The sequence below is a fragment of the Amphiprion ocellaris genome, chromosome 2 (assembly GCF_022539595.1).
Source record: "Amphiprion ocellaris isolate individual 3 ecotype Okinawa chromosome 2, ASM2253959v1, whole genome shotgun sequence".
Taxonomy (NCBI): domain Eukaryota; kingdom Metazoa; phylum Chordata; class Actinopteri; family Pomacentridae; genus Amphiprion; species Amphiprion ocellaris.
In genome coordinates, this window is record NC_072767.1 from 41738945 (window position 1) to 41755749 (window position 16805).

At 37.4% G+C, this 16805-nt stretch overlaps 1 protein-coding gene across 1 annotated transcript; it reads left to right on the plus strand.

Annotated features, from left to right (window-relative positions):
• Positions 1 to 2155: 2155 nt before the first annotated feature.
• On the plus strand, positions 2156 to 16361 carry LOC111569298 (meiotic recombination protein REC8 homolog). Its single transcript, XM_055005822.1, has 14 exons — positions 2156 to 2211; positions 6222 to 6290; positions 6374 to 6516; positions 6592 to 6667; positions 8005 to 8125; positions 9427 to 9505; positions 11154 to 11226; positions 11964 to 12213; positions 12931 to 13099; positions 13847 to 13971; positions 14054 to 14096; positions 14173 to 14257; positions 14691 to 14800; positions 15766 to 16361. The coding sequence occupies exons 1-14, from the start codon at positions 2156 to 2158 to the stop codon at positions 15852 to 15854; spliced, it is 1488 nt and encodes a 495-aa protein (XP_054861797.1). The 3' UTR covers positions 15855 to 16361.
• The last annotated feature ends 444 nt before the right edge of the window (positions 16362 to 16805 follow it).

Here is a 16805-nt window from a genome sequence, read left to right on the forward strand (position 1 = left end):
ACTGATGTGTGTGGTCAAACATCCATTTTAAGATAAGAAAAACTCAGCAGTAGGTTTAAGAATGAAACTAGCCCAGATGTTAAAGAACGACAAGTCTAAAAAAGAACAGGAAAACATTTTCAGTTCAGTGGCTGAACTAAATAGTCTGATACCAAGTCGAAGAAGTCATCTTGATGGTGTGGTTGCATTTTTGTTAAAATCGAAGATAAACTTTGCAAAAAACTTTTTAATATCACAACTCAACAACCACCTTGGCAGAGCATCTAAAGACAGCAGGTTAAACGCATTCGTTTTCTAATCCTGGATCATTCTTGTGTTGGAATCACCAGTTCACATATTTCTGTTTTCAGAAATCATATGAATAAGGGGCTGCTCTGTTGTTATCATCATATCACAATATCTCATTCAGAGTGCAGTTATTTCTTCTGTTACTGATCTACATCACCATGTAACACAGAACGCCTGCCTGGTGGCTAGTTTGGCCTCAAACAAAGAATGAGCAGCTTCTTCTGATGCTGCTACATCCCAATACTCATGTTAAAATAATGTGTTTTTTGAAAATGAATACTTGTAAACATTCTACTCGACCCACAAAATCAATTCGGAACCTCTAAATGTGTACACTATGGGCTCTCTGAGAAATGTTTATAACCTGAGGTAGCTCTGTGACACAGACAAAGAGGAGATATAAAAACAGGTCTACTGTGCTTGTTCACTGGCTCCTGTTTAAAATAACTCACTGAACAACTGCTGACATTTTTCAACTCACTTTGGCAAAGCCTGAGTTTGCAAACACATAGTTCATGATCCAGTAGTTTGAAGGATTACACAGCTTTAAAAGAATAAAAGACATTTAACCAGAATCCATTAGTTATTTAAAATAGTTGAGTGTTTTTATGCATTGGGCCGTATTCAGAGGCAGGTTTTACTGGATTATTGTCCTGCAGAGGCGCCAGCGTCTGACCTGAGTTTGGACGAGTGAAGGATCCTCCCTCCATCAGTCCTTTACCCACTGTGGGAGTGGAGCCCTTCCTGCAGGCTGCATCCAGCCAACAGGCCAGCCAGTGCACCACCTCCCCCTGCAGAGACACACAAAGTGAACCATGTTAGCAAACAGCGGCGGCACCATCGTTCTGCTGATATAGAAAGCTTGATGACCGCTGGTCCGCTTCAAGCAATTTAAACAGAAGCATGAAAGGTTATGCACCACAATTACACATGTACACACACTTAGCTAAAACCTCTGCAAAACTTTAACAGCAGAAATCACAAGTGGTTGTTTTGACGGTGAGTCTGTTGAATGCCCCAGTGAGACATAATTGCACAGCATTTTAGCTGAGGTACTGAGAATTACATTTTTAGAAATAAAAGTCAATTAAAAAAAAGCACAAAAGACAACTGCATTTGGTCTTCTAACTCATTTTCAAACATAATACATAACATAAAACATAAAACAGCTGACAGCAACAGCAAATTGGGTTTGAATTATTCTGACAATTATTTCATCTAATGCATCACTTTTTAAGAAAAAAGTCAAATGTGTGTATTTTCAGTTTTTTTATGTCACTGTAAGAAAGCATTTATGTCCACTTTATGATTTTAGATCCTGCATTTAAGTTTTCAATCTCATTTTCTCCTTCCTCTGTATGTTTTTGACATCATAGTAATTCTAATTATATTTCCCACCTAAAACATTTTGTTACGTTGTACAGAGGTTAGGGTTAGGGAGATAACTTTCACAAAAGTGCCTTTTGTAGCTCAGCAGCACAGAATTGAGAGTGACTTTATTTTTATTTTTTTAAATCAATAAATGCCATTTTTGTCCCAATAAATCCCGTTATGTTGCTGCTGGAAGTGAAGTCTTATTTTTCCGTAATTTTTCTCCAACAATCCAGAAATTATGCTTCCAAGAACGACCAACAAAATAAAGTTAAAAACTACATTTTAATCTGTTTTTCTTATTTTCAAACGCTTTTATTTTGTCATCCTGAATTTCCAGCCAATGAAACGATCAGATTTTATTGTTGCTTTCTGACCAATCAACTCGTCAGAAACAGAAGTAAACAAAGTGAATAAATAAATTGCTTCAGTGCTTCAGAAACGGATCAGTCAGACTTTTTCAGCTCATTTCTTCTTTTTCTGGAGCTTTCTAAGGATGTTTTATTACCCCACGGTGTTGAGGCATCACTCAGGATGTTTGTCTACCATCTGGTGAGTAAAAATCTGCTTTATTTCTCAGTAAACTTCTTATTTTACAGCATTATTATTCATGAAAAATCTTCAAAATGGCTCTCTGGGCTTCACTTGAGACTTTTCTTTGATTTTAGAGACTTCAAGCCTGCTTTGCTTTTAAAGAAAACTTTTAAATTCCTCCTAAAAGTTTCTGTTCTGGTTATTTTCTGCTCCAGTAAAACTTTAAACTGAATTTTTTGCTTTTAAACGTGTTAATAATGAATATATAGAAAGCTCCGTGCTGCAGGATGTTTAAGATGTTTTCTTTTCTTTGAGAATCTGTCATAATTTAGCATTTTCCAGCATTTTATGCACATTTTTGTGCCGTTTAAATGTGTTGTTCAGTGGACTGGTAGAGAAATGAAATGAACAAGAAGCTGCAGGTGCAGAAGAAATGCAGTCTGGAGACTAAATAAGACGTTTGATGTTTTGAAGTTTGGTTTGAAAAGGGAACAGCTTTGAAGATCAAACGTTTCAGCTGACGACCGACTGGATTTATTAGAGGCTTAAAAACCGTCAGATAGTAAAATACTGACAAACGCGGTTAAAGTTATGAATTATCTGATAACTGATACGTATTAAAATCACCACGGTTCAAATTTCAGCTCATTTTGGGCCATTTTTAACAAATTTTGGACAATATGATTTTTTTAAAAAATCATTTTAAACTTGTGTAGGGCACATTTTGAATCAGCAACGACAAATTTCAAGACACTGAAAAACTTTGAACACGTTTTTAATAATTTTGGACTAATTAGGTCATTAGGACAGGTTTGAAGTAATTTTTTGGGACAATTTTAACTCATTTTTGACCTTCATTGAGTCATATTAGACAAATTTGGTAATTGGGGGAAAGTTTGGAGTAATTATGGACAACCTCTAAGTTTCTCAGTAGATTTCAAAACATTCTAACTTTTGAAAGTTTCAAGGCATTGTTTTGAAGTTTCTAGTTATTTTGAATAGTTATTAGCTAATTTTAGACTGCTATTAGCTCATGTTAGACAGTTATTAGTAGAGATGTCCGATAATATCAGCCCACCAATACTATCGCCGGATATTGGCAGGAAAATGCATTATCTGTCAATATCGTTATCGTTTTTTGCTGATCATGAAAACGGATAAAATAATGCCTGGATTTCGTCAGCATTTACCAGCTCTCAAATGATCACGTCATCAAACTGCATCAGCAGCGTGTAAACAAGGGAGTTTGGCTCAAAAAATAAATAAAAGGCCTACATTCGTCTACCAATGGAATGAGGGGAACGCAGCTTTTGCTCTCAACCTAATAATCAACTAATATCACTAGCCAATGGGAAGTAGAATGGGGGCGGGGCTTAGAAAGGCGTTGAGATCCAGCTGCAGGTGAGTTCACTGTTACAGGATAGCCTTACTTTTTACACCGACAAATCAGTAAAGAAAGGATGGTTTTATGTTGTTGACATGTTTCGACTGCATCTGCAGTCTTCTTCAGAGCGTCATCTGACGTGTGCTGACGTGTCCTTTTTTATCACGTGACCGGTCTGACAGATCTGTCAGAATCTGTCAGACCGGCCACGCCCCCCGCCGTGCGGTGGTCTCTGGAGGATGGAATCCAGGCGTTAGAGGGTGGAGGTCATGGTTACAGTGACGCAATGATGCAGAAATCTTGAACCAATCCGTGGATCCAGACTATAAACCGCATCACTGCCAAAATCTAATCACCTGGTCCTTGTGTCATTTCTGACCTTCCCTGGAAATTTCATCCAAATCCGTTATTCCGCTTTTTTGAGTAATGTTGTGCACAGACAAATAGACGGAAAGACAAACGTTTGCTGATTGTCACAAAACTCCGCCGCGTTCCTTGGTGAAGTAATAAAAGGCGCTTCCCGCGGTTGGAAGAGTTAAACAGACGGAAAGCCCTTTGGTTGCTGGAGCAAATAAACTAGAGTCTGGTGCTTCTGTACCCTGTGTTTAAAAAAACTCATGAACGCAACTAGCGGCAGAAAGTGCTGCCACGCCACGAGTCAGACCCACAGAGCTGCTGTCCTCTGAAACTCACAGCTGGTTTACCGGGACCATCATCCACCGCAGAGGAACCGACATCAGTGACTGAATTAATTTAAAAACGCGTGCTTGTTAATTGCAGAACACGGCTTGTTGTTCACCAGATCCCAGCCACTCGTTAATCTGTGCTGAAGATTAAAATGCTTTGTCCAAACTGTCCGTGCCAGATCAGCATGTTGCTTCCATAAATACACACGACATAGCACCAGCATTTAAGAAAAGTCTTCCTGAATAGCTCAAAAAAACGTGTTTTCATTGGATATTGACGAAGCCACTAGCCAGAGAATGGACACAATTCTTCATGTGTGTTCGTTTTTTTATGATGATGAGGCCAGAGGAACTCAACATCTGGCAAACAGAAAAGTGAACACTGCCTCACACTTATGGAAGACGTAAAAGATGTCAGAAAGACAGAAGAAATAGATATGAAACAATAAAGATTCAGCTGACCAGTTCTTGTAGCACAGTAAATGTTTGTATTTGTTTATTTTCTATTTTCTTATGTCTGATTATTTAAATTACCAGTTCTTAGAACACTTTAATGGTTTTTGGTTGTTATTTTTTGAACAGAAATATAATTTGCTGTTATAAACTATATTTTTATTTATTTATTTGCACTGTAGCAGTTTACATAGTTGTATTTCATACTAAATGGTGCACATATTGCTGAAAGGTGAATCAATGTCCTTTTCCCATGTCCTTTACTGATTGGTTGCTCAACAACATATGGGCACCATGTTGTAGTGAGATGGAGAACCTACCACCACCTACTGACCTTTTTAGTGTTGCTATATTCTGCATTCTGAGTTTGTGGAGGCAATACACTATATCACCAAAAGTATTGGTTCACCCATCCAAATAATCAGAATCAGGTGTTCCAATCACTTCCATGTCCACAGGTGTATAAAATCCAGCACCTAGGCTGCAGACTGCTTTTACAAACATTTGTGAAAGAATGGCTCGCTCTCAGAAGCTCAGTGAATTCCAGCGTGGAACTGTGATAGGATGCCACCTGTGCAACAAATCCAGTCGTGACATTTCCTCACTCCTAAATATTCCACAGTCAACTGTCAGCTGTATTATAAGAAAGTGGAAGTGTGTGGGAACGACAGCAACTCTGCCACCAAGTGGTAGGACACGTAAACTGATGGAGCGGGGTCAGTGGATGCTGAGGAGCATAGTGCCAAGAGGTGGCCAACTTTCTGCAGAGTCAATCGCTACAGACCTTCAAACTTCATGTGGACAGTTGTCATTGTAGACAGTTATTAGCTCATGTTAGACCGTTATTAGCTCATTTTAAACAGTTATTAGCTAATTTTAAACAGTTACTGGCTCATTTTAGACTCTTATTAGCTTATTTTAACCAGTTATTTACTCATTTGAAAGTGTTATTAACTCATTTTAGACCATAATTGCCTCATATTAGACTCCTATTAGCTCATTTTGGACAGTTATTAGCTCATTTTGGACAGTTATTAGCTCATTTTAGACAGGTTGTCTTCAAGTACTAAAGTCCTTTTGGACCATTTTTAACAAACTTCGGACAATTTGAGTAATTTCAGATAACAAATCATTTGTGACACGTTTTTAGGTAATTCTGGACAAATTTGAATTCATTTTGAATCATTTTTTGACTCATTTTGGACAAATTTTAAGTTCTTTTGCTGAAGTCTGAAGACATTTTGGACCATTTCTAACTATTACTTATTAGTAAAAGAGCTTGAGCCGAATCCACACCTGAACCTGAATCATTCAGTCTTTAATAACAGTCTTTATTTCCAACATTTTTATACTTTTTAGTGACAATCTTTGTTTTGCTAAAAAGAAAGCGGAAAGAGTGATGTTTTCTATTTTTTGCTTGTCTGCGGCTGAATGGAGGCTTTTTGTGATGTTAAAATGCTTCTTTCTTCTCATTTTTCTCCTCATTAAATCGATGTGTCTTTCAGGCTGGTGGCCACAAAAGCCATCAAACCTTCTCGCAGAGAATATCTGACGGTCAACGTTGTGAGCACCTGGTGAGAACCCTCTCAGTGATCTGTCATTATTATTATTATTCTGTGGTTCAGCTGTTATCTGAAGGAACCTGATGTTCCACCAGCAACGACATCATGGACTACATTCTGGAGAGGGTTCCTCCTCCTCAGCCCGGCCTGCCTCGGCCTCGTTTCTCCCTCTACCTGTCCTCCCAGCTGCAGTACGGAGTCGTCCTGGTCTTCCACCGGCAGTGTGACCTCCTGCTCAGTAAGAAGCACCTCTCGGTTACTCACCAAGAACCTCAGAGTTCTGGTCCTGATTCTGAACGTTCTGTCCTTTCAGAGGAGGTTCAGACCGTCGTAACTCAGCTGGCCAAGCAGAAGACGCGTCAGAAGCTGGATCTGGACGACCACGGCAGGTCAGACAGGATGTTTGATGTTCTACAGCAGAAAATAGGAAGATTTAGAAAGAAGATTTAGCTTCAGATAGTAAATTATTTCTGAGATTTGGTTTAAAAATCAGCCGACAATTCCATCAGGTTTCTTCTCTCATTAAAACGACAACATGTGAGGAACTATTAGAGATAAAAACCTGAAAGTTTCTCTTTTATTTCTCATCATGTCATTGATCCAGAATCTGGAATATTGGACAGTAGATCAATAATCTCTGATTATGGAGGAGATTAAATATGAAAAACCAGGTTTCATGTCATTTTAGATGGTTCCTGGGTAGTTCCTAGATGGTTCCTGGGTGGTTCCTAGATGGCTTCTTGAGAATTCATTTAAAATTCTTGAAATGTTCTGGACTGACTGACCTTCAGTTCTTAAAGTAATGATGGACGAGTTCTGAGTCATTTCAGGTCCGTTTTGTGCCATTTTATTCGTTAATTTAGTGTCATTTTGGACATTTTTTTCTGTAATTATGGACAGTTGTTTTATTCATTTAATACTATTTACACCTAATTTTAGATTATTTGGCTCATTTTGGTCAATTTCAAGTCACTTTGGATCATTTTTGGTCTACTTTTGGACACTTCTTTAGTCACTGCAGACCATTTTTAATCCAATTTTGGACTATTTAACAAGACTATGTAAGAGTAGTTTTGGAAAATTTGATCCAATATTCTTTATTACATTTCAGTCAATGTGAACAATTTCTATTTAATTTTAGATAAACTGAGACATTTTGGACAATTTTTAGGTAAATGAAGTAAAAACAAGGAAGGAGTGAAATTCTTACAGCATAAAATCTGGATATTTATAAAAATACTTCTGAAGTTCAAGCTGAATAAATCAAATACTTTCAGAGATTTATTTTAAAACACTTCCATCAGGTTTCTCCTCTCATTAAAATGACAGCATGTGAGGAACTATTAAAGATAAAAACCTGAAAATTTCTCTCTTATTTCTCATCATGTCACTGATCCAGAACTTGTCCACAAGGACTCAGTTTCTAAAATGATGTGAAACCTGTTTTTTCATATTTCTATTCCTCCATAATCAGAGATTATTGATCTACTGTCCAATATTCCAGATTCTGGATCAATGACGATGAGAATTAAGAGAGAAACTTTCAGGTTTTTATCTCCAATAGTTCCTCACGTTGCTGAGATGAACAAACCTTCTGAAAACGGGTCGACGGCTGATTTTTAACAGAAAATATCTCAGAAAGTGTTTGATCTCTGAGCTCAGGAGAAGTCTGAGGGACCTTCCAGCAGCAGAACAAACCTGACGATTCTGTTCCATCTCCGTCCAGGAAGCGTCTGGTTCTTCCTGACGCCTTGTCGCTGCTGCAGGAGGCTGAAGGAGCTCCGGATCCTCTGTTTGGAGTCATGGAGCAGCAGGAGACGCTGCCGAGTCTGGAGTCGCTCATACAGGTCATAAAATTACAGAAAACTATAGGAAAATCAGCAGAAAACTAGAGGAAAATCAGCAGAAATAGAGCTGGAAATCATCTAACATCTCTTCTCGTTCTCAGGCAGCTGAAGAGTTTCAGAGGGAATCTTCTCCTGAACATCCAGAAGACAGAAGTCCTCCTGCTGCTGCTGCTGCTGCTGCTGCTGCTGCTGCTGCTGCTGCTGCTGCTGCTGCTGCTGCTGCTGCTGCTGCTGCTGCTGCTGCTGCTGCTGCTGCTGCTGCTGCTGCTGCTGCTGCTGCTGCTGCTGCTGCTGCTCAGGACGGTAGGTTATCAATCAATTCACCTATCAATCAATCATACTTTGTTCAGAAATAAAACAGTCCAGGTATCAATACAAATAAATAATACGTTTACATGAAATAAAACAAGCTCCATAAATAACTGAAGTAAAATAAATTAAAATATCTATTATTAAAGTACAGATGAGATAGAAATTAAATAAGTTAATTAAAAATAATAAATTAAAATAAGCTAGATGAATAATTATAAGAAAATAAAATGAAGTAAAATATCTATTTTAAAATACAGATGAGATTGAAAATAAATAAAATGAAATAAAAATGTATTATTTAAAATAACCTACATGAATAGCTAAAATAAAATAAATATTTATTGTTAAAATACAGATGAGAATAGAAAATAAATAAATGAAATTAAAGGAATGGTTTAAAATAAGCTCAATAAATTATTACAAGAAAATAAAATGAAGTAAAATATCTATTATTAAAATGCAGATTAGATGGAAAATGAATAAAATAAAAAAGAATGATTTAAAATAAGCCAGATAAATAACTAAAATAGAATGAATATTTATTCTTAAAATACAGATGAGATAGAAAATAAATAACATAATATATATAAACAGATAATAATTAATTAACTGTACATTAAATAGACTAAGATATGGAAATCAATAAATAAGATTGGTCTGAAGAAGAGTAATCGGATCGATCCCATTGATGGTATCTGGCCTCTAAAAACCTCCAGAAATGATGAATTAACGGCCACAGCAGAATTCATGGGGGATGAATGATTTCTAATCCAGGACAAACTCAGAATAAAACTCTGAATTCTGCTGAGTTTTTCCAGTTTTTTTTTTTTTTTAAATCTCTGCAGGAATCACAGCGCGTCCAGAGTCCATCACTCTGAAGGAATATCCGCTGGTTTTCATCCCGACTGCAGAGGTGAAGAAACTCTTTAACAGTCCAACGAGTTGATTAAACTCGTCTGAGCTCTATGTTTGTTCTTCTTCTTCTGCAGTTTGATGGTGTGGATTTTATCGGAGATGAGGAGATAACCGTTGCCCTCCTCATGGAGCAGCCAGATGACTTCCTAGAAGGTTTGTTAGAAAACCGAGAGATGATTTCTGGACTAACAGTAGAAGAAGAAACGCTGGTTTAGTTCAACATCTGAACTCCCAAAACCAAAGAAAAAAAAAATCACCAAAATGACACCGACAATCAGTCGGAAACGGGGAGAAAGAGAGAAAAAACATCATGTTTCCAACTTTCTGATGGTCCTTGAACTACTCACATGTGATCTGTGGTTGGACCAACAAAATTAAGCGAATATTCAATCAAAATCATTTTATTCTGCATGTCTCATTTTTAAAAAGGTCAAATCAATCAATCAATAAGTCAATAAAAGTTCTTCAAACAAGAGTAATAAACACTCAGAGTTTCAGGTTGAACTGCAGGCAGTGTTTCCTCAGAGAGACTGAGAGGAAAATGAATCAAATGAATGCAACAGAAACAGAGAACAGAGGAGCAGGTTGTTGGAGATCCATCCAGCATGGAGAAACATCTTTCTACTGATGATGAGCAGAGTAGTGTTTTTAGAGGCTGGAAAAGTGAAAAAGTGATTTGAAAGTTGTCCAAAATTACCAAAACGGGTCCAAAACAACTTTAAAAAGTGTCCAGAATGACTCCATTTGTCCAAAATGACACACACTTGCCCAAATGTATAAAAAATGTGTCGAAAATGACCTAAAACCTGTTCAAACTGACTTATTATTTAGCCAAAATGATGACAAATAAAATCGACTGAATCAATAAAAAGTTAGTAGAGGCTGTAAAAATGTGAATGCTCAGAATCAAAGGAACTCAAAATTGGTCAAAAATGAGAAAAACTATTGAAGAAAAGTGTCCAGAATGACATGAACCTACACAAAATTTTTGAAAATCTGTTCAAAACGACATATTCTTTATCCAAAATGATCCTGAGAGGAAAACTAAAGCTACTGGATGAATAAATAAAGTCAGCATGGCTCAGAAACACGTTGGAGATCCATCCAGCATGGAGAAGCATCTACTGACGAGCAGAGACTTAAAAATGAATAAAATACATCCAAAATGATTCAAAAATGTCATTTTCAACTAGTTTAAAGTAATTTTGGACAGTTTCTTGACACATTTCGAGTCAGTTTGGAAAATTTTCTGTTACTTTGGATGAGATTAAAATCATTTTTAGACCAACAGGAATGATAAAATCCACTGGATGAATAAAATAACTGTAGTGTGGCTCAAAAACAGTAAGCAGAGGAGCATTTGACCCTGTAAAACCCAAATCTAGAAAAAATAGCAAAAATAATCTGTATTTATTTAGATATAAATGATAAAAACTAAAACTGGCGTATTTTTGCATGAGTGGTTTTTACATGGTTACAATGAGAAGAGTAGAAAGAAGTGAGTTTGATGAAATATAATGGACTGTTAAAGGACTGTTGGAGCTGGAAATCAGTGATTCTCAGTTTTTAAAGATATTTGTCTGATATATGGAGTCACGTCAGTGGATTAAAGCCGTCCAGACCTGCTGCTGAGGTTCTTCATAGGTTAAACATCTCCAGGATGTGGAGTCTCCATGTTCTCTAGTGTCGGTAGCAGCTCTGGACTCGTATCTGGGTTCTCTAAAAAGATCTAATCCAGGAAATATATTCTATTATATTACTTAATTATAATTGCAGTAAAAATGGTTTATTTTTCTTCCAGCAGCAAATCTGGAAGCAGACCTGAAGAGAGGAGACAAGGAGAAACCAGAGGAGCCGAGGGGATTCATCTCAGAGTAATAAAATAATCCTCCATTGATAAATAAAGCCGTCCACGCACTGCTGCTCAACTCCTAAAGATGTAGAAAACTGTGACAGATGAACCTGCAGGGAAACATTGATGAATAATAAACTCTCACAGTTCAAACACTGAAATAATCATCAGATTTATCTCTGCTGGAAATAAATGAAATGCAGCATTTTAGCATCAAACTGTAAAGTCCTCCAACTTGAACCCTGTAAAACGTGTATATATATATATATATATATATATATATATATATATATATATATATATATATATATATATATATATATATATATATATATATATATATATATATATATATATATATATATATATATATATATACACACACACACATACATACATATATATATATATATATATATTCTCCAAAAGAAATTTACATTTTCAGCTAAACTTAACTAAATTTATTCTCATTTTCCGCGTAAATTGCAGCAGTTTCTATGTTCATTAATAGAATAATAGAACTAATAGAACATCTGAATAATGATTATTAATAACAGAACATCTGACATTAATAATCATTATTCAGATGTTCCGTTATTAATAATCATTTTTCAGATGATCTGTTATTAATAATCATTATTCAGATGTTCTATTATTAATAATCATTATTCAGATGGGTTTTTACTTTCTGCTTCTACTTCTGGCTTCTGCTGAGGTTCAGGACTTCATGTTGCATTAACAATGACCTGATTCTGTCAGATTCCAGCCGACCACTGCTAAAGACCAGCTGCTGCTGGAGGCCACAGACCAACCTGCTGAGAAACCTGCTGAGGAACCAGGTCCATCCACTGAGGAACCAGTCCTGCCCACTAAGGAGCCTGCAGAGGAACCAGTCCCATCCACAGAGGAACCTGGACCTCCATCAGACCAGCTGACTCCGGTCTCGGTGCCCGCCATCCCACCTCCTCCGTCTGCAGCAGAAGCTGGTCGAGGACGACCTGACTCAGAGGTACTGAACATGAACATCTCAAAAACTGAAGAACTCTTAGATCATCATCATCATTATTATTATTATTATTATTGATATTATTGTTCTTAGATCTGTTGTGTAGGACTAGATGGATGTTGATCTCTCTTCTTGCATACATGAGACCTTCAGACTCTGTGAATGGTCCAGTGGGTGAGGACATCCTCTGGGTTATCTAGTGGGCGTCCTCCTTCATGGGTGTTTCACTGTGTCTGAGTGGAGCTGGAGTCAGTGAGATGTACCATTGGCTGAGGTTCTTGGGTGATATAGGACATCATAGGCCGCCCTGATGGTGAAGCTTCCTCTAAACATCTCCGTAGCCCACAGCTCTGGACCAGAGATTTTCCTCTTTTCCACTCCTTCCCATGTCATCCACTGCCCTTGCTTCACCTGCACAAGTGTAATAATCATGAATATTAATCTAATGAAGTTCCTCTGACCTTCTCCTTGATCATGTCTCCTCATGAAACTCTGATGATCCATTAATTAGATTCTATTCATCCATTAATTAGAGTCTATTGATCCATTAATTACAGTTTATTGATCCATTAATTAGAGTTTATTGATCCATTAATGAGAGTTTACTGATCCATTAATCAGTTTATTGATCCAGTAATTAGAGTCTCTGATCCATAACTGCGATCCAACCTTCAGGAGGAGGTGAGGACCAGGAGGAGGAGGAGGAGGAGGAGGAGGAGGAGGAGGAGGAGGCAGCTGACCTTCTTCGATGCAGAGACTCAGCTTCCTGAAGAGGAGCTGCAGCAGCAGATCAGCAACCCTCTGGTCCACACCAGACCTCCAGTCCTGGTCCCTGGTCCAGACCAGAGGATCAGAGGGGCAGCTGACCTGCTGGGGAGGCCCTGTAGCTGTTAGTGACACACAACTACACAACTACACTACACAATTACACAACTACACAACATATGAATGTGTATATCTCTATCTATCTATCTATCTATCTGTCTGTCTGTCTGTCTGTCTGTCTGTCTGTCTGTCTGTCTGTCTGTCTGTCTGTCTGTCTGTCTGTCTGTCTGTCTATCTATCTATCTATCTATCTATCTATCTATCTATCTATACATATATATACATATATACGACAATACAGAAAATATGCACAGGCCTTCAGAAAAAAATAAAAATAAAATGCCCAAAATACATAATAAATAAGATAAAATAAAAATTGAATAATATGAAATCACATGAAATGCCTTTAAAAATAGCTGCACCATATATAACTATAAATGAATAAATAAATGCTTTGGAAAAAATGCATAAAATGTTAAATATAAAAATTTAAATGGTAAGATATAAAAAAAGATATATATCAATATCAATAAATATATTGATATAAAAATACACTAAAGGCCTTAGGAAAATAATTAAAATTACAGTATAAACAGCAATCAGTGTAACTGAATATCCACAGATATCTCCATGAATTACATGCCTTTCTATTATATTTCCTCTATTCTAATGGATCCATTAGAGGTTTGTAGAGTTCCAGTGATTCTGTTTCTCTATGTTCAATTAAAACTGAATTAACTGAACATCTGGAAGCTTCTCTCTGATTTCTCTGGAGCTGCAGCTGAACTAAACCCAGTCCTTTTTCCTGCAGTCCTGCCTCCACAGATCCAGCTACTATGGCAACAGGCTGCCGTTATCACGGCATCACGCTCGGACCTGCCGGCCAGAAAGCAAGGACCCGATTTAGAGACGGAAGGAGACACTGGAGCGATTGGGGTGAGGATGAGGAAACATCTGTGAAGGAGGAGGAAGATCTGAAACATCTCCAGATGATTTATTCATGTGTTTTTGATGGCAGGTCCCCATAGAGGTGGAGCAACCAGAGCCGATGGATATCTCAGGTAAAGTCTGGTGTGTTTGTTCAGAACCTCCAGGGAATAAAAAGAGGAACATCCTGGAACATGTTTCTGCTTTCAGCTCCAGGTACTCTGCCGCTGCAGGCCTCCGACCAACGAGAAGCTTCCAGAGAGATCTCACCCATCCAGATGTCTGAGAGAGAAGGGTGAGGAAAACAAACACTCACCTCTGAGAGCCTCACATCCATGGTCTGTAGAGTCCTGAACTAAAGGTTCCATCCAGCAGAGAAGACCATGGAGATTATGGAGGTCCACAGAGAGTCGGAATTTTCTGTCATGGAACCACTGAAACACAAAAACCAATCATGGACTTTGGTTCCTTCATAGATTTATTAAAGGTTTTCTGGAAATATGACAGAATCTGCTGGATCATAAATATACAAATACAACAAAAACAAGACAGAAAACAATAAAAACACGACACAAAATGACAAAAACAAGACACAAAATGACAAAAACAAGACAGAAAATGACAAAAACAAGACACAAAACCACCAAAATGGGTAACGTGGGTAACGTACAAACTTCACAGATCTTTCATTCTTTGTAGTTTCTGTATTTATCTTTATCTCTGTTCAGGTTGTTTCCAGAGTTTCCTGAACACGACGTGGAGCCCGTCTTCTTCAGCTCCCTTCTGCCACCAAACGTCCGCCGCAAAACCGTCAGCGGCGCCTTCTACCGGCTGCTGGGTGAGAAACAAACCATGTTCATGTTTCGGCATCGACACCACAGGAAGCTCTTTAACCAGAGCCCAGAGTCAGTCCCTGAAAATCCCAAACGGTGTCGCTGCTGGAGGCCAAAATCAGCAGAAAATACACCGACAGAAACACAAAAACCAATCATGAACTTTGGTTCATTCATAGATTTATTAAAGGTTTTCTGGAAATATGACAGAATCTGCTGGATCATAAATATACAAACACAACAAAAACAGAAACTGAAAATGAGAAAAAGACAGAAAATGACAGAAAAGAGACACAAAATGACAGAAATGAGACACAAAATGACAAAAACGAGACACAAAATGACAATAACGAGACACAAAATGACAAAAACAAGACACAAAATGATAGAAATGAGACACAAAAAGACAAAAACGAGACACAAAATGACAGAAATAAGACACAAAACGACAGAAATGAGACACAAATGACAGAAATGAGACACAAGACAGAATCAGAATCAAGACACAAAATGACAAAAACGAGACACAAAATGACAATAACGAGACCCAAAATGACAAAAACGAGACACAAAATGATAGAAATGAGACACAAAATGACAAAAACGAGACCGAAAACGACAAAAATGAGACACAAAATGACAAGAACGAGACACAAAAGGACAATAACGAGACACAAAATGACAAAAACGAGACACAAAATGATAGAAATGAGACACAAAATGACAAAAACGAGACCGAAAACGACAAAAATGAGACACAAAATGACAAGAACGAGACACAAAAGGACACAAATGAGACACGACATGACAGAAACAAGACACAAAATGACAAAAATGTGACACAGAACGACAAAAACGAGAAACAAGACGACAAACGTAAAATGTCCTCCAGTCCTGGAATGACCCAGAAGTCCATATTTTGTATTTTACTTTGTGTTACTGATTTTGTTGTGTGTCTGTTGTGTTGCAGGGACTTTGTCTGCTGAGAGACTCCGAGCTGAGCAGGACGAGGCCTACGGAGACATCCTGATTCTACCTGGATCCCAACAGAACACCTGAGTTTGTAACGAGGACATTAGAGCCTCCAGTTATGTCTTCAGTTCAGTCCTGTCAACCAGAAAAGTTCCAGATGTTCCCAGGTTTGTTTGGGATGATTTCAACTACTTTATGTGCAGTTTTTGGTTAAACTTTTTGAGATTTTGACTGTTTTTCCTGTTATTGTCTTCCTAAACTGAGAGAAACTCAGTAACCTCTGTTGGTGTTTGAAGCAGAACAAAAGCATTTTTACGTTGTTCTGGGTCAGTTTTGATCTCATTTCGGGCCACTTTCAAGACATCCTGGATGGTTTTTAACTCATTTTGGACTCATTTTGAATCAATCTGGACCAGTTTGAGTAATTTTGCCAGATTTGTTGACCAGTTTGGGATGATTTAAATCATTTTATGTTCAGTTTTTATATCAACTTTTTGAGATTTTGACTGTTTTTCCTGTTATTGTTTTCCTAAACTGAGAGAAACTCAGTAACCTCTGTTGGTGTTTGAAGCAGAATAAAAGAATTTTTACGTTGTTCTGGGTCAGTTTTTATCTCATTTAGGGACAGTTTCAAGACATCCCGGACTGTTTTTAACTAATTTTGGACTCATTTTGAATCAATCTTCACCAGTTTTGTGTCATTTTGCACGTTTTGTTCTTCATTTTGAACAGTTTTGACTCGAACAACTGTTCTTTATTTAGGAAACTTTTCCAGACATTTTGGGTCAGTTTGGAAAATGAAGTGTTACTTTGGAAAGTTCAAAACCATTAGGGGGCAGTTTTTCACTTATTTTTGGCAATTTTTGGGGCATTTTGGTAAATTTGACTCTATTTTGACAGTTTTTTACTTTACCTACTTCATGATTCTGGAACCCTGTAACGTTGTGCTCAACCATTTGGTAGAGCACATTTTGATTCATTATATCTTATTGAAAAATATGTTTTACTTAATTCAACCTGTTCCAGCGATCTCTAACA